The 27,561-nt window shown below is 36.2% G+C and overlaps 1 protein-coding gene across 1 annotated transcript in view; it reads right to left on the reverse strand.

Annotated features, from left to right (window-relative positions):
• The window catches only part of LOC149178218 (plasma membrane ATPase 1-like), a 36,079-nt gene extending 8,941 nt beyond the window's left edge, over positions 1-27,138 (reverse strand). The window contains exons 1-4 of the mRNA XM_089422024.1: positions 27,043-27,138; positions 26,714-26,893; positions 26,409-26,528; positions 26,174-26,296 (exon numbers count right to left, since the gene is read on the reverse strand). Coding sequence (XP_089278150.1) covers positions 26,174-26,296; positions 26,409-26,528; positions 26,714-26,893; positions 27,043-27,138 — 519 coding nt within the window. The remainder of the gene's footprint in view (positions 1-26,173; positions 26,297-26,408; positions 26,529-26,713; positions 26,894-27,042) is intronic.
• Positions 27,139-27,561: the final 423 nt, after the last annotated feature.

The following is a 27,561-nucleotide window of genomic DNA, read 5'->3' on the forward strand; positions in this document are numbered from 1 at the left end:
GGGAAAGACTGCTATCCCAGGGACATATTTGCACAAATTTTTGGGCCAAGCAGCTGTCGACCTCCAGAAATGCTCAATTTAGTCCAGGAGGCTAGTGTTGGGCTAGATTGCATAAATCTGGAGAGGAAGGTGAGCCTTCCTTCTCCATGTTGTGCAATGCAGCCTTGGTGAAGGCAGAGACCGTGCCAAGGTTGGCTCGACTCGCCGACGGGCAACTGAAAGCAAGTAAGTCGATGAAATGCACGGCGACACTAAGTGATAGTAGAAGTAATAAATAGTGCATGCAAAACTTGAATGGAGGATTGAACAAACAGATTAGCATGTGGGTGAGGTCGTTCGCCAGTTGGGCGAACATCCGTGCAAAACAATTTCATTCATGCGACAACAATGAGATAGAAACGAAAATTGAAACAGAGTTAGGACAAGCTAGAATATATGTAAACGACACTAGGCGTTCAAATAAACCAAGAAAACAACACTCACACAAGCAAATACACAAAAAGAGAAAAAAATGCAGCACAAGGCATGGGAAGCGATCTTACCCCAAAACAGCTCAGTTGAATGTGCCAATTACTCCTAGATGTGATGTGGGATGTCAGAGCTACAACGTTGATGTGTGGAATGGGCTCTATAGCATCAGGTGGATGAGTTTTGATAACATCGAAGTTATGACACTCATGCCACAAATCTAGGAGGAAGTGACACTTGGAGGGAGGTTTTGGAATTACTCCTTGCATGTAACCTCCAACTGCTAAACATAGATCTATGAAACAAGGGATGCCTTTGCATGCTACCTTGGGAGAAGCAACCTATACATGCAAGTCTGTTTTACTCGGTCCCGAAGGGAACCGGTCAACTTAGTTGCACATGCAAGCGACTGGTCAATTGTTGGAAAAAAATGTGCATTTATGACTGTAAGTTGGGCTGACTGCCCAAGGGGATTGCACAATTTTTGGGCCCAACAGCTAGCTAATGCCCAGATTTGTGAAAATCCTCGGTTGAATTGCCTATTGATGAAAAAAAGTGTGCAATTCCTGCTCGTAGGGTTGGCTAGCAGGATTGCGCAATCCTGGAGCCCAACAGGATGTTAGAGGGAATTGCACAATTCCTGGAGGGAATGGCTGGTTTCCCTCCAAAAATGCGCAAATTTCACTGGGAAGCTGCTCAGCCTGCAGTTGGACCATGTCTAGATGAGCAGCCTATGAAAGGGAAAGATCGAACTGTGATCGACATGCTGCCTTTGAGCAATAAAGACATTGAAGCTTGAGGACTTGATGAAGCAAGGCAAGTTGCTGTGAAGGTTGGTAGGGAGGTTCCAAAATAGGCTAAGGAAAACTTTTGGAGGGTGGTTGTAGCCGCTACAATATAATGTTATCTTATTTCTTGAATATTTGATTTCCTATGAGGCTTTTTTCCCTTCATAAGCATTGCAACTTGACAAGGTTTTATTTTTGGTTCTATATCTGCACTATCTTGCTTTGCCACATACATTCATAACATGTCTGGAAAATTTCCAACTAAGGTGAGAAGAAACCTTGTAATGTTATCTTATTTCTTGAATATATGATTTCCTATGACGCTTTTTTCCTTTCATAAGCATTGTAACTTGACAAGGTTTTATTTTTGGTTCTATATCTGCACTATCTGTATTGTTTTCATTGGCTAGTTAGTTTTTCTTCAACTTTTAGTAGAGGAGTGACAATAGTTGCTTTCACACTTCCATTGTGTTCTCATTGGCTGTACTTTTGAGTTTCCAAACTTGTGAACCTTATTTTAGGATAATATCTAGTAACTAAGACGTCAAAATATTCTACTCATTGGTTCAATCAATATGTTTTTTGCATATTAAGACTGGAAAAATCAAGATCGTCATCCATATTCAAAAGCTTCTGCTTTTCGTTTCCTTATATTCTAATAAGGATTTTTATTTCCTAGTAATTCAACTACTAAAGGTTAGGGCATACTATAAGTTCCAACTCACAATCCAAATCATGCATTGTATTTCCTTCTCTACTCAAATGAAAAGCATCTTTGCTCCTTCAATCAACTTTATAAAATGGATTTTTATAGTCTCAATCATTATATTTGCTTATTTTAGCTTATGTAACAGTGCATCATCAAGATCCTCTAGTCATGCTTATTAATATGGTCACTCCAACATAAAGCTTCGACAAACCTTGTCTTCAAATTCAATAGAACCTCCCTAGTAATTTGTTGACTAGCATATGAATATCTATCGAATGACGCATGTGCTTAGTAAATTGTCTAATTGACTTGTTCATGTCTTCTTCAACATGCCAATTTTTGGTACTAATTGGGAGTCGAACATTAATGCAGTCCATATTCTAAAATTATTTAGTTTTTACATCGTGATCAATTTGTTAGATTGAATTGTATATGAATGTAGGGATGTGGCAAACCGTATTGTGGAAATGGTAACAAGCTGTATACTGAAGATACAACAGAGGAGAAAAACAACCATAATAACTACAATGATTATTCCCATATACACAGGTATCTAGAAGCTTTTCATATTCTATATTAAACGAAAATCTCTGGCTTATTTAATTTTTTTTGTATCTTGATGGATAACCCTAAATTACCTTAAATTGCAGGTATTACGAAGGGAAGCCATTTAATTGGTCAACCTCTACTAACCTTTCTGAGAAGTACACTTTTAGTGATAGCATGACTGAGTTTTGTCTACATGGCATTTTATATCGTGGTGCTATTCCTTATCCTTCAAGTAGACAAAGTCGTTAAATAACAACCCAAAATTATGTAATTAATTTATTATAATTATTCTATTGCAGACTTTTTGAAATTGGTCTATTGCAATTTATGGCATGATTACTTTTACTTTCACATCTAATATGAAGAGGAATAACTACTTGACATTTTCAAATGCTTGACATTTTCAAATGGTTCTTCAAGTTGCTAGCTTGGATGGAGAGAGGTTCAAAATTGACCTAATAACTACTTATATGTTTTCAAGTGTTTCTTCAGGTTCATAAGTTGGATCGAGAGGGTTTCTCACTTAACATTCCCCGAAATGTGGAGGAGTTCATGATGAAGACTATATTTCTGCCTTCCAACATGTTTTCCTTCTAATAAGTTGTAATTGCACTAAAGAAGGTTGGTATTCTTATGGTTGCAAACAAATTGTCTATGTTGTACTGGAATTTTTAGTTTCAAATACTTATGAGTTAACATGGACTATGGATAGCTAGAAATATGTTGTCTATAAAAAAACTTTATTTGTTATTTCTTCCAAAATATTGTTGTTAGAAATCCTAATCTTATTCTAGAAGGTCAATGTCCATTGTTCTTTTAAAATCTAGTTTACCTATTTCATGTTTAATTAGGATCATCCCTACATGTAGTGGGTGCTAGCCCGAAGAAATTTCTACCATTGGAGGACTCAGACGGATTGTATTTGTGTGAATGTTCTTTTCATTTCTAAAGGAAATGTCAATAATAACATTGTACCATGGTTATATGTTGGACAATGTTCCAATGTTTGAACTTCATGGTGAGAATTCTTTAGACTATAATCTACTTTGGATATCCACTATTCAAAAGAAAGCACATCACCTTTTCTCCAGACTACATCTATTGCAGGATAACTGGATTCCAACCAGGTATGATTTCCAAGATTAGGGCATGTATACAAAAGCTACAAGGACTGGATAAATCCAATAGAATGCTATTAAGGCAAACGATCAACAAACATGAATCAAATTCTTTGAACTATGGAAGAGAACATATTCAGTCCCTTCGAATGTAAGTTTATTTTTGAAAACATTTCAAGTGAAAATGTAAGCATTTTTTCCTACCATTTTTGTTGATCTTTTTATATCTGTATCAAGGTTACAAGCATTATTGGATTCTTGCAGTTTCTCAAAAAATGGAATTTTTTAGATATGTTTTCGGTTGCTTGTCCTACAACGCTAATTCCATTTTTGATGTTGAATATGATGGTAAGTTCCATTTCAGTATATCTTTAGATACTTCATTAGACAAACATTAAATTTTAGTTCTAATTATTAGAGTTTGTATTGCAGAAAACACTTTGGAAACAAACAATAATTTGCTGCACAATAATTCCATTTTTGATGTTGAATATGCCACTAAGTGTAATTTAAGCATCCCTCTAAATACTACATTAGACAAATATGAAATTATAGTTCTAATTATTAGAGTTTCTATTGCAGAAAACACTTTTCCAATAAAGAGTATTTTGCTAATTTGAACGACTAAGTAACTTTTGTTAGATTTGTGATTGTTAAAAGTTTTTTGTTTGTTAAAACATCAGTTTTAGATGGAAGATAAAATTTTACACAAAATTTTTGGCTTATTTAAATGGCATCTAATGAAGACTAATCTCAAGGTTCATCTTGATTTTTTTACCATTAAGCCCCTCACTGCCCTACTTCACCTTAGTGCAAAGTGAAAAATTCACTACCTAAAAGTGACCTATAGTGAAAAGGTCGATACCCCAACTTCTTATGCTGCCTCTTGGCCTTAGAAGAAGGAATAACCTTAACTGCATGAATTCAAATATTGAATTTGATAGCATGATAATGCAGCGAATTTGTTGTCCTATCTTGTAATAGTTGATAATTAACTGATGAATTCAAACAACAACAAATGATCTTTTGAAAAGTTTTTGAAAAATTCCTTCACAAAGATCTGGATTCAATTCTCCAAGAATTTGATGCCATGATAATGCAACCAATTTGCTCTGCTATCTTGCAATAGCTCATACTTAACTCATGAACTCATGAGTGCTATGTTATCAGAAATTACTATCCTCCACCCATAAAACTCTGTTCTCAAAGATATCACCCTCCACAATTGAAATTTCTTCTCTGATAAGAGGAGACCCTCATCTTGTTACTGCTAGTATTGCCATTTACCTCATTATGTTTATTTTTCATCTTATAATTTATTAGATAGATTTTTTCAGAGTTATTAGTGGAGTTGGGAAGGGTTAGAAAACACTTCTAATTTTATAAGTCCTTAAATTTTTTAAACTAAAGTACTTGAGAAACCACTGAGAAATAGTCTTTTTAGATTTTTAGAACTGTGGTAAATCACTGAGCCTTTCCCGATTGACCAGAAGTGTTTCTCAGTATCGAGCGTCATTTATGGTTTTAAAATGCATCTAGAATTACTTAGACAATTTCATGGATATATAGGCTGCTTGGTATCTACTCAAGAATGTAAATGGCATATTATGAATTTTGATTTTATAGATTGAATTATCCAGCTATTTGTCACTGAGGTGTTAGTTATGCCTTATTCAATGGCGTAAGATTTTGGTCATTCAAATCTGTTGGAAGACCACGTATGTTTTTCTAACCATCCCTCGTCTACTAATACATCACTTTACTATTGCTACTATCATCACTCAATTCTCCAAATCTGATTTGCATACGGGATTGCTCAATCGAAGCTAAGGGTTGATTGGCTAGTGTAACTTATCTGTGTTTTGATTTTTTCGGAAGAATTTAGTTATACGATTGTTTTTGTTTTTTTGAAATATGAGTTTAAATATAAAAATATATTTACTGTCATTGAATTTTTTTTTAGAGTACTGAGATTATGTAGATTTTACAACTCATTCCCACTAATCTCTATCAAATTTAGAATAATTCCCAAAAAAACCAAAACATAAGATAGTTAAACTATGAATTAACTGATAGGTCAGGTTGCCAGGCATATATGTTTGAGAGTTGCAGGGGATATGGAGTTTTCTACTCATTTTTTCATCTCTTTTCATGTACTAGGTTATGGTCTCAACCTAGCTAACAATTTCTTACCATTTGGCTCAGTGAAAAACAATTGATCTGTGACCCCCTGTTCGTCGTCGGATTCAAGGGTGACAGAAAATAGTCTCGATAATCCACGAGGAGTCTTCACCTCAAAAGGGTCAACTCCACAACGTTGTTCTTGGAGTTTGGCGTTTTCCTCTGGGCATGATAGACAGGTCTCTCAGTGGTGGCTTGACTCCAAATTTGCAAGGTTTACATGGTTGCAGTTAGGGTTTCCACCTCATTTGCAACAACGTCCATCCACAATCACAATCAAATATTATAATTTCTTATGTAGGACGAGTATGGCTTGGACTTACAAGTTGTATATGCCCTTATGTCAAAAACAACAAACACTCAGCAACTTGGCATAATAATTTTGGGTTAAAATTTGTGCTTTTTTTTTTTGTAATTTCCCTAGTCGAAGTGGTACTCTTATGCCTTGGCCTCGTAATTTTCGGCAATTTTCTGCGCTTTTGGGGAATTTTAGTCGCAGAACAACAAATAGATTAACAAAGGACAACTCCTTACCAAAGGTAGACTGCAAGTATAGCTTCCATAATTGGTAAGAACATTATTTGTTTATTGATTATAACCAATTTTCCAAATAGAAAGCTATTAGATATGGCAACTAAGCCAAAGGTTTCTGGAGCCTTTTGGAAATAGCTACTAAGCAGAAGCTTTAGGAAAAATACCTTTAACCATGAAAACATTAAGAAGGCTCAAAGATGCATTGGCATTATTAACCTTCTCTTCATCCTGCCCTTTTTTGGGAGACCTCAATGCAAAGAAAATGATTCCTTCTTCGATCAACTGATCTGATTGAAATTAAGACTTCACACTACATTTGCGATGTGAAAACTCAACTCGTTCCCTATATTTCTTTTTTCAGTCACTGGTACAAGTTTTACACCTGAAAGATATGTTATTTCAACCTCATTCATTATACTAAGAATTTCACTTGAAGTTCTTGCTTGCCAAAATAAAGCTTCCCTCCCATTATTAGTTGTGCCTTAGGTAGCTCTTCCTTGCTTTCTTTGCCTATGGCCTTGAGCCTAGCAAGCCCTAAAAAGGCTCGTTCCAAAAGGTTCTACAAGCTACACCAACCATCAACAAACTCATTTTTATGAGACCTTTGCTAATTGTCAATAGTTCATCATGCTTTCTCTGAGCTAAGCCATTTTGAATGTAAAGACATCCATTACCCACTGTCTTTCAATTTTTTCAAATAATTGCTTCTTGCTTACAGCTAAATCTTCCCAAAAACTCAGTTTTATTCATACTTAAAACCATCTTGCAAACACCTTGAACTTTTCTACAAATTGGCAAAATTAATGCCCAACTTCTCACTCTCCAGAAAGACAAAACTTCCATCTGCACCTATATATCGACATACATCCTTCTGCTTCATATAACATAGCCTCAAATTGAATATCATTTTTGATCAATGTAGTAACAAGCTACATGGAATCCATTGGCATAATCGAACTTACTCAACTGCCAGGGTTGTTTCTTGTAACACTTGTTCTCATGACTCTTCTAATTATGGCCATCCTAAAAGTAGAAGCACAAAGGAAAAGGTGACAAAGAAACAACCACTAACAATAACATCTCAAACAGGGACCCCAACTATCAATCATGGGGAGCATAGGAATCTACGACAAGTCCTTGTCTACTAGACTATCCATCCAGTGCTTCTGCTTCTAAGATCACCCATGCAAGGTAATATAAATCCCCAGAAAATTTCTACGTAGCCATCAACTTTTACCTTAATGGGATTAATTTTATCATGAATTGCACATGGGCGCCAGAACTGCTAGAAAATCATGTAGAATTAGCTAAAGAATCTGTCGGTTGGAGATGCTATTACTGTTGGATTTGGTGTAGTTTATGCTGGTCGAAAATTTGTCATTATTGTAATGAATATTGCCTTGAAGGCTATTAAGAAAATAGTGGATATCCAATTGTTGATCATCTAATGTTGTCCACTGCAACTTTTGATTGATCTTATGCCACAATCAACTTAAAAATTCAAGGCTGAACTGTTGTATTTGGTTGGAGATGCTATTACTGTTGGATTTGGTGTAGTTTATGATGGTGCAAAATTTGTCATTACTGTAATGAATATTACCTTGAAGGCTATTAAAAACAATAGGGGATATCCAACTATTAATCATCTGATGTTGTCCACTGCAACTTCTGATTGATCTTATGTCACAATCAACTTAACAATTGCAAGGCTAAACTGTTGCATTTGGTGTAGTTTATGCTGGTGCAAAATTTGTCATTACTGTAATGAATATTTCCTTGAAGGTTACCACTGCAACTTCCGATAGATCTTATGTCACAGTCAACTTAACAATTGCAAGGTTGAACTATTGCATTTGGTCTATTTTATGCTAGTGCAAAATTTGTCTTTACTGTAATGAATATTGCCTTGAAGGTTATCATCCCATGCTCTTGACGGAAACTTCTGGTTGATCTTATGTCACAATCAACTTAACAATTGGAATCCTGAAAAAACCCTGAAAGTCATTACTACATCTTACATTCTAAAGTTGTCCATGGATGAGATTGTTTACTACAACAGAACCGAGAAGTTGGAGCCTATTGGACTCAACCGCTAAACCTGACAAGCGATGTCCTTTATTGGAACTGGTACGTCGCCAAAACTCAAATTTTTCCAAGGAGTTAATTAGGTAGATGGAAGTTAGTGAAGGTAGCTGTAACTTTGAAAAAACATCTAATCTAGTCATTTATGATTGGTAGCCAATGAAGCTTGCAATCTAACACTAGGATTTTATTCGCGATTTGCTTATGATGTCAGATAGATCATTTTATTCGTGATTTTCTTCTAGTGTCAGATAGATCATTCCTACAACGATTGCTAACATTCCAAAATTTTTTTAGTTTGCATTGCAAATCCTATCTATGCCTATTCCCTAACATCTCCATCTGCGAAATTCTAAAATAGAACAACCCTGCATCTGACAACTCTACCAGTTGGTGCATGTCTCTAAGTCTTTATGAAAAAGCTTCCACAAATTTGATCTAAAAGAATAGTCATTTATGATTAGAGGCCAATGGAGCTCAATTTTTTCAATCAGCATCCCGCAGCCTATTTATGGTTATGCCCTCACATCTCCATCTCCCAACTTCTAAGATAGAACCACCCCCGATCTGACAACTCTACCAGTTGGTGGATGTCTCTGGACCTTTTCAGCTTTTTGAGAAAGCTTCTGTAGTTGTACTGTTCGACTATGGTGTGTCTTCTAGTCTATCTCTAGAATTAAATTCTATTTTCTTTTGATATTTGCATCTATACTAATGTTGAAATTGAATTTTGTATGAATCAGGTCTTTATATGTGATTGTTTCTTACTTATTAGAAGGCTCATGAACACATATGTTTGAATCGTAAATAGAACCTGATCTAGATACTTTGCATCCAGATAATGCAGAAAGAAATGGTAGAGACTGCTAAGAAATACATGCAGAAACAAGCTAATATGTTACAGATTTATGACAATATTTAACAAGTGTTTACAAACATAACCCCTTCGCCCAGTTCGCTGAAGCAGAATCACTCTGTACATTGTATCGGATAAGGTTTATCGTGCTCTTGCACATCCGCTTTCTTCCTTTATCAATATGTGAAGATGAGAAAGAGAATTGTGCTTTGTAGTTACAATTTTATGTTTTATATTGGATTGATATCTGGCTATAATTCCTGTTGATAATTGAAACAACACATTATGCTAACTTGGTTTTATTCACATTAGGCTACCATTGGTATCAATTTCTTGTCAAAGAAAACGTACCAGAAGATCGAACTATTCATTTTCAACTGTAGTCAGTATCTTGCTCCTTCCATATGCACAGCTCTAGTATGTTCATCTTACTCAACAATGTTGATAGATATACTAATTTCTTTCAAGTTGATTGTGTCTGTCTGTGTGTAGATACCTATTATGATATAAATTTCAAATCTAGGTATCATTTACTTTTCTGCATCTTATCAAAATGTTTTTGTAAAGTATGAATTTCAACTTATATGTTTAGAAAACTGTCATGCAATGCATGCATGTTCATTTTATATTTCTCAGACTAAGCATCTGCCACTATCATATTTAGTGTGATTGTATAGAAGTTGCATTACCTGGAATGGAAGCTCTCGCATTGACCCATAAGCAAAACATGGCCTGAAATAGAGAACAACTAAGTTGATCTAGGTGGATATTGGTGGCCACCTGCCTATTCCACTTGGACCCCCAACATTGTCCCTTTCAGTTTTTCAGTTTCCTTAATTGTAGCATAGTTTAATATTTTTGACAGTTTTTCGGGTCATGAACTTCCAGAGCCATTTTGAGGCCCTAAACGACCTTTTTAGGGTAAACGGAGAGGCCATAAACATCCTAAATTGGTATACTAGATTTTTTTTGGCCTTCTCTTCTAGATCTTCAAAACGAGGTATTATGATAGCCAAACGAAGATCGTATGCCAAAGTTATGACACCGGGAAGTTTATGTACCAATTTACCGAAACAGGGCCCACAGTTTTGACGCTTCATCTCCTAGGGTTAGGTTTTTGGATGTTTAGGGTTTTCCATTGTTTCTCAATAATAAATAGGCATTTGAGCCTCATTGTAACACAGTTCAGAGGCATGTAGCATAGTTCAGTATTTTTCCATTAATGAAATGAAGTGTTTTTCTACCGTACCCCTGTGTTTATGATTATATCTGTAAGTTTTTGCGTTCCTATTTATATTCATATCAGTGGTATCAGAGTGGTCTGCTCTTTCTTTGTTTTTCTTTGCATGTCCCCAACGAGGTCAGGGTATAAAGAATTAGGGCTCGATCTGGTTTAACCATTGCAAGATTAGCCTCGCAAAACCCGATGACCTCCCATGGCGGAAGAAAAGAAAGACGAGGGGGAAATAGATCCTTTCAAAACACTGCTCGAAGAAGCTCTTGAGCGACAGAGAGACACGATGATGGATAACTTTGCCCATATTGTTCGATGGCTACCCACAAGAGATGCATCTTCATCCAACAACCACTCTGGAAGAGCCACTACTTTTAAGGTACAAGTTAGCTTCGATATTCCCATATTCGAAGGCCTGATATATGCAGACGTCGTAGATAAATGGTTAAATCTATTAGAAGGATATTTTTCAGTTCATGACTTTTCCAATCGAGAAAATATTACGTTTTCACATCTCAAAGCCACCCCACACGTCAAGGACTGGTGGGAAACTCACTGTGAACAAAAGGACGAGAGTGAACCCTCGTTGTTTTCAGCTGCACCCACTTGAAATTCTTTTTGAGATGCCATCAAGGAACAATATTACCCTGTCGGGAGCTATGAAGATAAACACATAAAGTGGACCACGCTACCGTAGGGAAGGGACCAAGATGTGTGGGAGTTCACAAATACTTTCCATACCATTTGCATGAAGCCGGGTATCTAGCATACTAAGCAGAATTTGGTGCTCAAGTACCGCGACTGCCTACACAAGTACATCTAGGACGAGATGGAGTTCCTAGACATTTCCTCGCTCGACACGACGTATTGGTACGTTGTAAAGATTGAGCAGAAGTTTAAATAGAAGAAGTGGGACTTTGGAGTTGTGAATCTAAATCAAGGAAAGGGCACCCCCAAACCACAGAACAAGGGACCAAGCCAAGGCGGGGCTACCCAGGACAACCCGTCGAAGCTGCAAGAGAAGAACAACACCACAAAGACGAAGAAGGACATGGGAAAATGGTGTGAGTTCCATAAGATCTCCACTCACAACACAAGTGAGTCTTGGGCCAAGCAGTCACTGGTGGCCGAGCTCAAGGGTTCTGAATCAGACACGGGTTTAGACTCTGAATTAGAACCTGATAAGGGGACTGAAAAAGGGAAGCAAATCATTGATGCGGAGCCTAGTGCCGCCATGGCCACCACAAAGATCTAGAAAATTGAGCCTGAAGATCCAGAGGAGGGGGAACGCCTTTTCCACTCACAGATGTGGGTGAAGGGTTCTCTGCTGTAGTTTATTGTCTACAGTGGGAGCCAAAAGAACCTCATTTCAGACGAAGTCGTGAAGCAACTATGCCTAAAGACTACAGCACATCCACATCCATACACCATTGGGTGGCTTCACTAAGGACGAGATCTTCGCATCAGCCAGCAATTTCGCCTTCCCTATAGCATCAAGCCCTTCATGAATGAGGTATTGTGTGACGTTGCTCCTCTTGAAGTTTCTGATGTATTATTAGGACAACCATACTTGTGGAAGCGACATGTTGTATATGAGTCTAGATCTCGCTCTCTGATTATTACTTTGGATAATAAGTTGTATAGGATACTGGAGGTAGCCCCGCCTACCACCATCTCTTTGATCACTGCAAAGAAATGCAGTAAGATCATTTCCCAGACCAGGAAATTCATTTTCCTTATGATTTGCCCCCAAGGCAAGAAGAAGGTTGTGGCCACAGCTTCCAGGCAGGGCTCCTCTACACAACAACAGCAGATGGACAAGGTCGTGGAGGAGTACAGGGACATTTTCGCCTCACCCACAGGGGTACCTCTGCACTGTCAGGTCAAGCACTCCATCGATCTGACGCTGGGTGTGCCGCTACCCAATGGATCGATCTATCAATGCTATGTTCTGGAGAACGATGAGATCAAGAGGCATATTCAAGAACTACTGCAGAAAGGGCACATTAGGCCAAGCTCATCAGCCTATGGGAGCCCGATTGTATTGGTATAGAAGAAGGATGGGATGTGGAGACTCTTTATTGACTATCGGGCACCGAACAAGATCACTGTCTGGAATAGGTACCCAATCCCGTGGATTGATGACCTTCTCTACTAGCTCAAGGGGGAAAAATATTTCAGCAATAATGACTTGAATTCAGGTTATCACTAGGTTCCTATCAAACCCTCTGATGTGTGGAAGACTGCCTTCAAATCCAAGGAGGGACTTTTTGAATGGTTGGTCATGCCATTCGGATTCACGAATGCCACTGCAACCTTCATGAGATTGATGGATGACATCTTGCGGCCCTTCACCAATGCATTCGTGGTGGTGTATCTAGATGACATCTTGATCTTCAGCCAGAGTTGGGAAGAACACCTCCACCATATTCGGCAGGTCCTTCAAACCCTTCAACAACACAAGTTGTGTGCTAACTTGGAGAAATGCACATTTGGCCTGACTGAGGTTCAATATCTGGGGTACATCATTGATGAGGAGGGCATACATGTGGGCCCATCTAAGATACAAGTCATTCAAAATTGTCCAGCCCCAACCACTCTAACAGAGCTCCATAGCTTTTTGGTTCTTGCCAATTTCTACTGCAGGTTCATGTTGGGGTTCTTTCATATCGCTTGGCCTTTAAGTCAAGTCACCAAGGGCGGAGCGAAAGAAAAGTTTTTTTGGTCAGAAACCCAGCAGCGAGCATTCTCCGAGTTGAAGAATCACCTCTGTTCTGTACCAGTGCTCACATTACCATACCTGCAACAACCATTTGATATTGAGATAGATGCCTCCGACTATGCTATTGGGGTAGTTCTTACTCAACATGGGCATCCAGTGGCTTACCATAGTGAGACACTTTCAAACACAGTCTGAAAGTACCCCACTTACGACAAAGAAATGTATTCCATTGTGCAGGCCTATCGACAATGGAAGCATTACATTATGGGGAAGGAAACGACCATCTACACAAACCACTAGCCTCTACAGTTCATACAGACACAAGGGAAGTTGCAGAACAATCACCATCAGAAATGGTCCACCTACCTGCAACAGTTCCATTTGAACATTAAGTATAAGAAGGGCAACACCATTAGTGTCGCTGATTGCCTCAGCAGACCACCGGTCATGGCGCTCATCACTATGCTCGACTCCTGTGGGCACTAGACATCGGGGTGGCCACATGTTTACAAGAGCGATCCAAAATTTGGCATCATATACTAGACACTTCTAGAAGAGAGGAAAGTTCCAAATTTTCACCTTTAGGATGCATTGTTATGCCACTTGGGACACATATGTGTTCCTTAAAGTTAGCGTGCCAAGATGAATTGGGAGGCGCACTACAGTTGGGTCGCTAGACATTTCAGAGTAGAGAAAACAGTGGTGGTATTGCAGAAGTATTTTAAATGGCCAAAACTTCATCAGGAGGTTGGGAAGTACATTAGATCCTGCACCATCTGCGCCATTGCCAAACCAACCATCAAGAAGAAAGGCCTGTATACTCCTCTACCTACTCCTCGCCAACCTTGGGAATCTGTCTCCATGGATTATATGTCAGGCCTTCCTTCTACTAAGCACGACAAAGATTGTGTTTTCGTGGTCGTCCACATATTCTCTAAGATGGCCATCATGGCGGCCTGCAAGAAGAGTATCTCAACAGAGGCCACTGCTAAGATCTTCTTTGAGCTAGTGTGGGTACACTTTGGGATCCCACAATCCATTATATCAGATCGGAATAGCAGATTCCTGAGTGCATTTTGGTCAAGTCTCTGGTCGATGCTAGATACAAAACTCACTAAGTCCGTGAGTTTCCATTCCCAAATTGATGACCAAACAGAGGTTGTCAACAAAATGATCGTACACATTCTGCGCATGTACAACTCGAAGCATCCACACACATGGGATGAAAGTCTCTCCTATGTCCAACATACCTACAATAGAGCTCTCCACAGTTCAACAGGCCACAACCCCTTTTAGGTAGGGTTGGGATTTCATCCATTATGCCCCATTGATGTGGCCATACCATTTACACCCACTCAGGTAGATTCGGCTCATGTGCAGTCCAAAGCTGAAAGGGCTAATGACTTCATTGAGCACATTCAACACATCCACCAACAGGTCCATGATATTAGACAGATCCAATGCTAAGTACAAGTAGCACCATGATCAACATCGAGTGTCGCACAAGTTCCAGCTGAGCGACAAAGTTTGGCTTCATTTGCAGAAAGAGCGCCTTGTGGGGCCCCACTGCGAGCTTCACCTGCTCCAATATGGGCCATACACCATCACCAAGGCCATCAGTGACAATGCCTTCGAGCTCACCATCCAACCATTCCTTGGTTTGCACCCAGTATTCAATGTAGATCGCCTTCAACCATACTTCCCACCATTGTTGGACACATCTGACATTGCAGAACACCTCACACCAATAGAGCTAAACCCAGATTGCATGGAACATGCCACCACTAATCGGATCATGGACACATAGATCAAGAGCACTCGCTGGCAGGACATCCAACTATATCAGGTTTTAAAATCTAGCCAACTCCTTCACCAAGGCACGTGGCTCACCAGGGACCAAGTTAAGCAGAAGTTTCCCCATCTCATGGAGGCACTCAACACATATATGGACCATTTCTTCCTAGGGGGGGTGAATGATCCAGGTGGATATTGGTGGCCACCTGCCTATTCCACTTGGACCCCCAACATTGGCTCTTTCAGGTTTTTGGTTTCCTTAATTGTAGCACAGTTTACTGTTTTTGGCAGTTTTTCGAGTTGTGAACTTCTAGAGCCATTTTGTGGCCATAAACGACGTTTTTAGGGAAAACGGAGAGACCGAAAACTTCATCTTATGTTTGGCCCTCTCTTCGAGATCTTTGAAATGAGGTAAGATGATAGCCAAATGGAGATCGTATGCCAAAGCTACAACCCCAGGAAGTTGATGTACCAATTTACCAAAATGGGGTCCACAGCTTTGGCCCTTCATCTCCTAGGGTTAGGTTTTTGGATGTTTAGGGTTTTCCCTTGTTTCTCAATAATAAATAGGCATTTGAACCTCATTGTAACATAGTTCAGAGGCATGTAGCTGCCACATCTCTCCTCGGAGGTAAGCTAACATCGCCCGAGCTATCTTATTTCCATTCTGTTTGTAAGCATAGTTCAATATTTTTCCATTAATGAAATGAACTGTTTTTTTGCCGCATGTCTGTGTTTATGATTATATATGTAAGTTGTTGCATTCATGTTTAAGTTCGGATCATAATTACAGTACTTAGTTAGATGTCGAACCATCTTCAGATCTCATGGAGCGTCATTGGTGTAGGGATATGTAATCTTCATTTAGTTAGATGTGAAAACATTTTCATCTCTCATGAAGTATCATTGGAGTAGGAGTATGTATCATTTGGTTAGGTAGTTGTTGCACTTAATGCTACTCTAAATCTATTTTTGCTTCTCCTACATGGACTAGTTATACTATTTTTTAGTGACGGAGGTGGAGGAGGTTCACTACCTCCTGATTAAAGTATTGCATATCTATAAGTATTTGTTTCTAGATTATTTAAGTATTTGTTTCTGGATTATTATGCAGAATTTTAAACAAAAAGGACTGTAATGTTAATATGATTTAGGATGCTTCTATTTAAAAACTATTACACAAAAGTTTTCAATCCAATTTATTTTGAAGTGATAAACTCACAACTAAAAAGCAAGCAAGGTGACAGTTTTCCTTAACATTTGCAAATTGATAAGTGTTGTTTCGGGTGCTGATTATTTGTTATTCAATATAAATATTTGCTCATTTGGTGGAACATTAAGAAACAATGTTTGTTGATATTTCAGCAATTTGTCATTTGTTTGCTCATTAGACTTAGCACCTCTACTGGCAGGGATGACCGCTACGATAGTCGCTCTCTTGTTTTGATGTCATGGAGACAACAACAGATTTTGGCTAACGAGATAGGTTGATTCAATCATGTGATGACAAAGGTGGCTATCACCCCCATCTAGCTTGTTAAATATGTATCTATGGAATGTTGCATCTGTGGTTGAAGGCAGGGAAGGAAATGGTGGATGTCGAGACTATCCCATTGGTGACAAGGGAAAACAAGCCGAGAGCTAGTCATGATGTTTCCTGTAGTGTAGAGTTGCGAAATCTCCAACTGGTTTTCCATCAGATTATAATAGGTGTCCTCCACCTGGAATTGCAGTTTCGTCGGTTATTTGGTATTAATGTGTTTGTCCTCCACTTTCTACAATTTCAATTATTTTGGACTCTTTTTCAAGGTGATATGTGTGTTGTTTGGGCTAGGTTGGTGGTCACTGTTTTTCGTATTTTTCTATACGTTCCCCGCTACCATTTGTGTTCCTTTCCAATTGCACATCCCGTAAATTCTATGAGAAATGTATTATCTGCTTACATTGGGTCTCGGTATATGATTTATGATCATGCCTTTCACCCTTTCTGAGAAAATATGTTTTTTACGTGGAGGATATATTATTCTATGACGAGTCTTATTCTCGCATTGATCACGTTGTTGAATACGCTATGCGGGAAATTATGGTCGGTAAGCTTCTTTGTTGCCATCCAATCTCCAAACATTCTATTTTTTTTTGTGCAAGTTTTTGGGTGTTGTATTTATCTCTCAGTGTTGGCTGCTATCTAAATTTTATGCTCGTGATTCTTCCACCATGTGAATGGTGCTGGTGACTTATTTTCCTGTAAGATTTCCTTTTCTCAAGGGGTGGGTTTTTTGTGGTTTATCGTCCCAATTGGTGGTTTATGTAGGACCATAAATTCGTTGCTGATGGATTTTTTTGCGAATTCTCTCTTTTCAAGGCAATTTGGAGGTTTTCTAAATTGTAGGCCAAGGATGGTATATTTCTAAGTTCCTTCTATCAGCACATTTGATCCCTATACAACACCAATGGGATCAATTTAGAAGAGGGGCTATTAATTACCAAGAGTGGACCCACAGAGGCCACACTCACAAGCATCATAGGCTAGAAGGATTTACATATCGATACTGGGAGCTTACACGAACCAATCTTAAGGAAGAACACTCTTGAACTTAGGGAGAATCGTCCTCTCATTGGATTACTCTCTTAGACACTAGGGTTCTGACTAAATGGGTTGACTAGATCACGAACATATGGCACACAAAGGTGTGATTCAACCAATACATGTAGACATTTATTGGTAGATGAAGTTTTTACTAAGATAGAGTATCTTGGATTAGCATGAGACCCATATGGACATTTTGCACTCTCGTGAGCACTTGCATAGGCATATGTGAGATCTATATTAGAGAATGGAGAGGATTAAACAACACCTAAGCATTCCTCCAATAGTCGATGGAACCTCAGAGGACCCAAATACACCCATCCAGGTTGCAGTATCAAACACATATCATTTCGCTTATGTATGTTCTGATATTAGTCACAAAATCTATTCTTTTGCTTTCTCAATATCTATGCGCAAGGCCATTTAGGTCAATTTATTTTTGCTTATGTTAGAACTCAGTTTTCCTGTCCTCTTTAAGGAGAATGCATTTTTGGATGTAGGCAAGTCTCTCCAATGAAAGAGTGACCTCATGACATATACTCCACTGTAATTTTCAGTTTCTGAAGATAATACAATTCACCCATATATATATATATATATATGAAAAGTATTAATATATGTGTTAAACATATATACATTTGAAATCCCAAAAGAGAGGCTGACCTCATGACGCAGGCATCTAATCATAAGGTCTTCACAAAAACACATAAAACTGAAAAGCAAGCAATAGGTATGCACATAAACTCATAAAATAATTAATTAATAAACACAATAATTATATGATAACTAGCCCAATGATTAGCTTCTCATCCCTCTTACATGCCTCATAGGCTCTCCTCAATTTATACAAATGGATTAGAACCCAAGTATGTTATAGATCCCTCAACAAACTCCAACAATATCTCTCTTGATCCATAACATCTCTCATCCAATCCCTTATCCCTAGATAAGAGCTAACTAATCCATAATCTTCTCAAACCTTCCACAATACTCTCCAATCTTCTCCTATGTACAATAATCATCATTCTCTCCTAAAACTATTAGAAAAATGCAATAAATAATTAAATCCCCACTTTACAAACTAACTCTTCTAGTAAACATTTGACCCAGGTTAGATGCACCTGCATCACCTTAACATATATACCCCACTATGTAAATTTCAGTACCTCAACATATATAACCCACTAGGTAAATTCTAGTTTCTGAAGATAATACAATTCACCTATATATATATATATATATATATATATGAGTTAAACATATATTATTTGAAAGGACATGTAATGATATTCTTAACTATAGAGGTTCACCCCGATTTTAGCATGGAAAATATTATCCTGTAAATACATCTTGTTACAATATCATGGCTTACCATTACCACATGCCAATATGAAATGTGTTGATATGAAATTTTCTTTAATTAATTAATTTCAGATAAATGAATGAAAATAACATAAGTGACTTGGAGATTAATATTAACTCTTGATTTTTGAATATTATTATGAAATATTTTGGATATTTCCTAAAAGTTAAATCTGTACCATCCATCTAACAATCAATAAAAAATAAAATAAAATTATGTAAAGTCTTTTTTTAATTAAACATACTTATTAGCCTAATTAATAAAAATAAATTGAAATTAAATTAGTTTTTATTATTTTAAAATTTTTTGATCATATAAAATGTTGTATGCAATAAACGTCTTAATACCTAATAAACGTCTTAATACCTATCAATATTTACTAAAAGACAAACTCTCTATATATATATAAATTAATTAATTAATTAATTACATAAAAATATTAAAGTGTCCTGCCTCAAAACAAACAAACTGTAATATTGAACTTTATTAATTAATTTTGATATGTTATTTAAAAATAATAAAATTTTACACAATCGGAAATACGTCAAATTTCTAAATTTAACACATAAACAATAAATGATTCCATGATAAAATATGATGATTTAGATTTAGTCTTTAATGGAGATATTTCTAAAGTATATGAGCTAAGGACAAGGACTTCTATCACAATAAAGTCCATTTTAAATAAATATTCGGCCCATGCTATGAGTATGGTATAAGTATTGGGCCTATCTTTGGTCAATTAAAGAAGAGTCTAAGTATTCGAGACATGATTTAAAGGTAAAGGTAATATTTATAAGGTATATGGTTTATGAGTATTGTTTATATAATGAGAGATGTTTTATGGATTTTTCAAAAGAAGTATAGGTTAATGAGTTAATTTTAAATATTTAAAAAATAAATCGTTAAATGCAAATTCAGGGAGTAAAATAAAGTAATTTAGAACATTATTAAAAAGGATAGAATCTACTCCAAAATCAGATTTATAAAGGAATTTCTTTTTCTAGGTATAGTATATATGTCTGATTTCAAAGTTTAGTGCGTTGACAATAAGTTTTTTTTATCTAGGAATAAAAAGAGTTATTTCTAAGTCACATTAATTATAAACAATGATTGAGAATAAGTAAATAATTTTGAAAAAAAATACTCGGTGGTTGGAGATTTCGTTTTTCTGATCCATCCAATTTTTCGAATGGTCACTTCATCACTGGGAAACACATTTCACTTCCGAAAATATCCAAAAACAAAATGAGTATCTGTTGAAGTCATTGATCAATTAAATACCCTTTCCAAATTAGTACGTTGACCTTGAGAATACGTTTTTTTATTTAGGATTTAAAAAGTTACTTGTGAGCCACATTAATCATGAAAAACAAGGAGCCACTGTTGTGGCGCTAGTCCCTGCCGGTTAGCAGAACAGTTTGGTCAGTTATTATTATGAGATTTAATTTACGTTATCATGAGAGCTGGTTTCCATTAGTAGTGTGTTGTAAGCATGCTTACTTGTATTAAGATTTAATGAATTGGATGGCCAATTGTTGAATGAACTTTTTGACTTTATGCGAAGGGTGAAATATAATGAACTTTGCCTTTGTTAAGTAAGAATTGTCAGAAATGTCATTGAATTGATAATTGCTTGTTACAATTTTATTATATCTCAAATTTTTTGTTTCATATTACAAATCTATCCATCTATTTAAAATAATAATTTAATTTGTATCTTAATACATTAACATACATATTTAAAATATGTTTTAACAGTATAAAGTAAAATTACCTTATCACTTGTCTTATTATTTTCAATTATAAAGTAATTTTTAAAAGACATTGGTCCTATATTTTCTTATTATGATTAAAATTAATTTTCAAAAGACACTTGTCATATATCTTGTTATAATGTTGAGTTTGTATTTCTTAAAATAAGATTAGTTTTAGATATAATTTTCCAATGTCTCATGATTTAAAAAATGCTTAGATTAATAATTAAAATATAATAAAATTGAAGAGTGAATCATAGAAAACTTGAGGGAAAAAAACTATAAAAGGTAATAATAATGCATTATAATGTATGAAGAATTAGGGAGTGTTAAAGTAAGTTATGTATTTTAATAGGCACGGGGTATAAAATATCTTGAAATGCATAATAATGAATTATAATGTATGAAGAATTGGAAAGTGTTAAAGTGAGTTATGTATTGTAATAACCATGGTGCACAAAACATATTAAAATAATAGGAAGGTGTTAAAGCAAGTTATGTATTTTAATAACCATGGTGCACAAAACATAGAATTTTCTTATTTTTTTACATTTGAATATTATGGAAATATTGATAAAATGATAATGACTAAATAAACATTATTATGAATATAAATTTGTTAATTAAATTCGTGGTGGAGAGTGTTCAATATTTACATAGATTATTCTCGAAGGTCAAAGAAGAACTTAAGCATTTAAAAATTATAGTTATGGAGTCTTGAAGCCATGATTGAAAGATTACATATCTAGTAACATATTTGGACATAAATGATACGATTCAGGTTAATCTCAATGATTGAGGAATTATTCCATGGTCAAAAGAACAAAAGATATATTTATTTAAAAATATTGTTTATCATAACTTTAGTGTGAACTTTAAATTTGTCCAATTACTAATTGGCAAAGAAAAGGACGTAATTTGTTGCAGTTAATTAATAATTTGTTGTGATGCAAAAGGACATGACTTTTGGCTTTTTTTATAGTTTTGTGTTAGTAAATATAGTATCTAAGTACAATAATAAAATAATTTTGATAAGTTTATTTTATAAATTAAAAATTAAAATAAACAAATTAAAATTAAGCAAACATTTAAACTTTACGAGTTGAAATACATGTAATTTGTAATTAGTAATTTGTTGCATTTAATTAATAATTTGTTGTGATGCAAAAGGACATGACTTTTGGCCTTTTTTATAGTTTTGGGTTAGTAAATATATCATCTAAGTACAATAATAAAATAATTTTGATAAGTTTATTTTATAAGTTAAAAATTAAAATAAACAAATTAAAATTAAAAAAACATTTAAACTTTACGAGTTGAAATGCATCTAATTTGTAATTAGTAATTTGTTGCATTTAATTAATGATTTGTTGTGATGCAAAAGGACATGACTTTTGGTCTCTTTTAGAGTTTTGGGTTAGTAAATATAGCATCTAAGTACAATAATAAAATAATTTTGATAAGTTTATTTTATAAATTAAAAATTAAAATAAACAAATTAAAATTAAAAAAACATTTAAACTTTACGAGTTGAAATGTAAATTGGTCATGATCTCCAAGAAAAAATCCATTATCTTTTGGTGTTCTATACTCTTGCTTTCTGCAATATCATAGTAATCGAATTAAAAAATATTGGTTTTGGAGCGTAAGCACTGGCAGTAGAATCCAAATTCAAAATATAATGCAATTCATGTTTATCAAAATACATTTATGTCAAGTCAAAGAAATGGCACTTTATAGGCTGGATAAAGAAGTATTGTCTCAGTACAATGTCAAATTTTGTGTTGTAACATTTTGTCATTCTGTCAGTACAATGTCATTTTGTCAGCAATGACAATACTTCATTCCAAGTCTCCATGTTTCAAAAATTTCAGTTGAAGGGGATCCCATGGAATTTGCAGAAATTTATGCTTCTTTATACAAGCTTAGCTGCTGAATTTTAACAACAACATTTCCAGACTTTCCTAGAATGGCTGCGACTGTGTGTTCAGATATTACAACTTCAACTGTAGTTTTTGTGATAAGCTCACGAGCTGCTGTGACACTGCCAAAGGTGATATACAATGCCAGGGACATTAGTACAGAAATGGTGATCAGCAAAACCCCCCATGATAGCAGCAATTGACAAAGTTTTGCAAATCTTGTGTACCTTCCAAATCTGGCAGAACTCCCTTGACGAAGAATTGGCTCCTCAAACTCAGAGAAATTGCCAATACTGTTTATATCGCGATTTGACTGAATTTTGAAACAAAGCATATAGTTAGTACTACAGGGGTTGGTGTTTGCAGACAGATTTATGGTTAATTTTCTTAAATAGAAATTTAATTGCACCAAGGAATCTGCTTTTATTCTAAGAAATCAAAATGAAAAAGTAGTAATAGAGGGACAGTAGAGGAATTGTTGGCAAATGTTGGAAAATGTTGGAGGGAAATCAAGAACTGCATACAAAATGGATGCACTTGAAATAAATAAAAATGTTTAAACAAAGCTGACCTTTGATGACCATGGGGCTGGTGAAGACTGCAGAGTCGGATAGCTTGATGATGAATGGGATTGATCAATAAAGGATCTTCATAGCAAGGTATCAACAATCGAGCTTCAATCACTAGCCATTTAACACATTGTTATAAGCAAGTGATTATAAGCTAAGTCGAACCAAAGTTTTGGGGTGGAAAGGTTTTGGGGTCTTATTGCGGGTTTCGCATTGCTTTGCAATGTTGACGAGATCTCTTTTGATTTGCAAAAACAATTTATTAGGAAGTGAGTATTGTATATACCTGAATCAACTGATCAGATTCGAAAGCACACCGAGGAAGGTCTTCTCTTTGTAATATTCTAATATTGGCAGGTGTTGTGTGCCTCATATCAGAAGTCAGTGCAGCAGCCCTGCCAATTAGACAACAGAATTTCAAAATAAGATCAAGCTGCTGAAAGGTACTTTATCATATGCAATCCTATTACTGGTTACAAAACTGTATCTGCGGTCAAACTTCAGAGTCACGCTAACTAGCTGAACATGACAATGCAGAAGGAGACATCAAAACCGTGAGGCTACAATGTCATAATACTTGTATTGCAGTAAGAGCATAATATGAAGAAACATATTCATATTACTTTTGCATTTGTTGTAGACGTGAAGGCCAGCATGTTCCTGCATTTTGTAATTTGCATAACAAACAGTTAGTTAGAATAAAATGATAACATTGTAAATTGAAGAGAGGACATATTTGAGACAAAACATCTTAAGGAGTTATGTGAACTAAAGCTTCTTGTGCAATCCTTATACCATGTACAATGTGTCAAAAGCTTGTTTAACATTAAAAAGAGTATTTGATTGACTAAAGCTGTATAAGAAACAATTTATTAGAAACTGAGTATTGTATATACCTCAACCAATTGATCAGTTTCGAAAGCAAACCGAGGAAGGTCTTCTCTTGGTAATATTCTAATATTGGCAGCTATTGTGTGCATGATTTCAGAAGTCACTGCAGCAGCGCTGCTAATTAGATAACAAAATTTCAAAATAAGATCAAGCTGTTCAAAGGTACTTTATCACATGCAATCCTATTACTGGTTACAGATCTGTATGTGTCATCAAACTTCAGATTCACGCCAACTAGGCAATGCTTTTCAACGAGATCTAATACGAACATTGGCTCAAAATATTCCAGAGTGCTGAGGACAGCATGTACTGTGGTGGTCTTATTGGCGGACAACTGTCCCTCCTCGAAATGCTGGAAAGTTACTCGGCTTGGGTTTTACCCTGTTTGTGCCCTTTGGGTTATTATTGTTACTTGGTTGTTTAGCTCTGCAGTCTCTGTGATTTTTCCTTTGTATTTGTTGTATTGTCTGCGGTGAAAACCGAATGCGATTCCTGCCTACTCGGTTAACTGTATAGCAAACGTTTGGTTGCGGTTCTGTTGTTCCAGGTCCGGCTTGTATGCCTCGACTGTCTGGTGTCGCTTTGTTAAGTTCGGCTACTGTATTGTTTAGATGTTTGTTCCTTTGTCGTTTGGCGTTTTCCAGTGGCGTTGATGTTTGTCACAGTATTGTCTGTTCGTTTCCCTCAAGAGTCCATGGCTATTTGAGCATTATAAGTTAATGGCATTCTGGTTAAATACTGAGGGTTTCTCTTACCTGCATGGGTTTTATGGAAATTTCCGTAAATGTCGGTTTCGACCACCATGTCATTGCCATTGTCTTAGTATAGAACAAATGGGCAAAATGGTGCAAGAAAATGCAAACAGCCAACTAGAAATTGTAGGCACGGGTTTCATAAAAACCTTTAAGTCCCCTTGCCGAAGAACTCCAAAGGTAGTTTCTTGATAGGACCCTAAATGCGGAAGACGAGGTCTGTTTAATGAATTTGGTGGAAAAGACAAAAAAAACTTGCTGGTGTGGAAAGAAATACCAACCAACAGTTAGGGAATGTCGAGAGAGAGATCGATCAGGCGATCTGTAACACACAATGCAGCTTCCACGAGTGGGGATATGGAACCGCTTCATTAGGATGTGCCAAGGACAGCATAGAGGAAAGGGTGTTGTACCTCCAGAGGTATAAATCACCATAGAATACAACATTAGGAGTTCAGGGTGGGGATAACCTAGTATCCATAATGACTCTGCTCCACTGACACCTTTGGCCATCATAGGGTTAGAAATTACAGGTCTTCATCTTTCATAAATGAAATTATTCTTATAAACTCTACCAGGTCATTCACAAAGCATTAGTGCCCGTTTTTATTGCATAGGACTTGGATATCCTGGTGAGCAAGTATGCATTCTAATAGATTTCCATGCGTCCCAGTTGAGAATTTATGTTGTTTAGGCCAAAAATACAAATAAGACTGGAACTGATATCTAATGGTTGAGTGATGCAAAGATTGCAGCTTCACCTGAAATAGAGAGCTACGTACTATGAATCTTAGTAGTTTTATGTATAATGTTATCTACAAATTTCTAGTGGGAGACACCCACAACTGCAGAGCCAAACACTGACCTTCGGGTTAAATCTATCTCCCTAATTCATTGATTTTTCTTATAAAAAGAAGAATATTATTCAGCATTCCTATGAAAATTTATATTATTCATTACTTCTATGTGAAAGATAAAAATAATTGAGATTTCGTGGAAAGCTTTCTTTTAGAAGGAAGTTGTTAATGGGTAACAATCATTGAAAGATAATGTTAAATGAAGGCTTCTATATTTGATAAAGGATATCTGGTAAAGGACATCTATATTAGGCCATAAAATATCAATTCTATCATTTTAAAATTGGAAAATATTCGTATATTGGAAAATATCAATACGTTGTAGTTGAGATGTTGTTGACCTATTGCTGTTTATTCTTTTGATTCATTTAAAGATCCAGAAAATGATGCATATATGTAAGAGGTCTAATGAAGAAGGTCAAACTTCCAAAGAACAATACCTGCTCTGGAGCATGTTTACTAACTCGATGCATTTTCCCTTCATTGTCAATATAAGTGAGAGCTGTCCTCTTGTCAGTTGGATTGAAAGGAAGAAAATGGAGCTCTGGAATGGTTGCCGGTGCCTTTTAGATGCATGGATGTTAAAAGCCACAACAAAAGATACAAATCAGTAAAATAAGCATAGCCTTGCTTATTGACTAAAATTTAATATGATGACATAAAAAAAATACTTGCCTCCTTAGGATCTGTAAGCATCCCAACAATTGTTGCATCAATGGCATCTTGATTCTGTGTTCTGGATGCTCTTTCAACCATCAAGACAACAGCATCCTTGTCATATCCTTTTGTGAAAACCTATTCATGACAACAATTAGTAATTGATAGTTGTTTGAAGGAAGCTAACAGTACTCGATCATCGAATATTACCACGAACCCTAACTAGCCAATTTGGTACAACTGCAGTATCAGCAAAAATGACGTATTTATGAAATAAGAGAAAGGAAAAAAAGAAGAATCAGAAGTCCAGAATAAATACCAACCTTTTGGAAGTGGCCAACTTGGTTTGTACTGTTGACAATATGCGCTGGTTTACCAAAAAAGGTATGGATCCCAGTAGCAATGACAACATGTTCAAGTTCACGCTGTTTGCAAGCAGAGCGAGAATAAATCCCATTGCCAGGACCCTTTGTTACTGGTAATGACTGACCACTGAGGGCAGACTACACACATTCAAAAATATTGTCATAAAGCGTGGTTTAGGAAAAGTACCAAATGTTGAAGTTAATCCCAGAAACGATATAAAAGCATACCGAAAATTCGAGCACTTGTAATCAGAAATAAGAAGTAAAGAAAAGGATTGGATTAAGACCTGATCAGTCTTTAAAGGATCTACTTCAAGAAAACGTGCATCCGCAGGAACAATATCTCTAAGTTTGATGCTGATTATGTCACCAAGAACAAGCATTGCTGCATGTTCTTCATTCCATTGTCCATCTCTGAGAACTTGTTACGTTCAAAGTCTTAAGTCATTGACCAAAGAATTTAAAACTGCAGCAGCCATGATCTTAACAGGATTCTAAACATCCAATTGCATGCCTCCCCTCAAAAACTAGGATAGAAAACTGAAAATATTGGGGCTGCCACTGATACAAAAGATAGTGAACAGACCTTGCTCTTTGGAGCCAACCAAGTCATCAGTGCTACAGCAACATTGCCAGCATTGTTTTCCTCTATGAAACTTATGTTTAGATGAGATTTTCATTCCTTGTACAGGTAAGAGAAACATAGGTAAAATAAAACAAAAATTTCGAGCCCAAAACTTTCATTCGACTTAGTTTATAATGCTATTATAATGAAAAATCATGTCGGTCAACCAACGGTCAGCAAT

Source organism: Pinus tabuliformis, chromosome 4_1, assembly GCF_031772625.1.
Source record: "Pinus tabuliformis cultivar Carrire ecotype Pingquan chromosome 4_1, CPIR1, whole genome shotgun sequence".
In the NCBI taxonomy this organism is placed as follows: Eukaryota; Viridiplantae; Streptophyta; class Pinopsida; order Pinales; family Pinaceae; genus Pinus; species Pinus tabuliformis.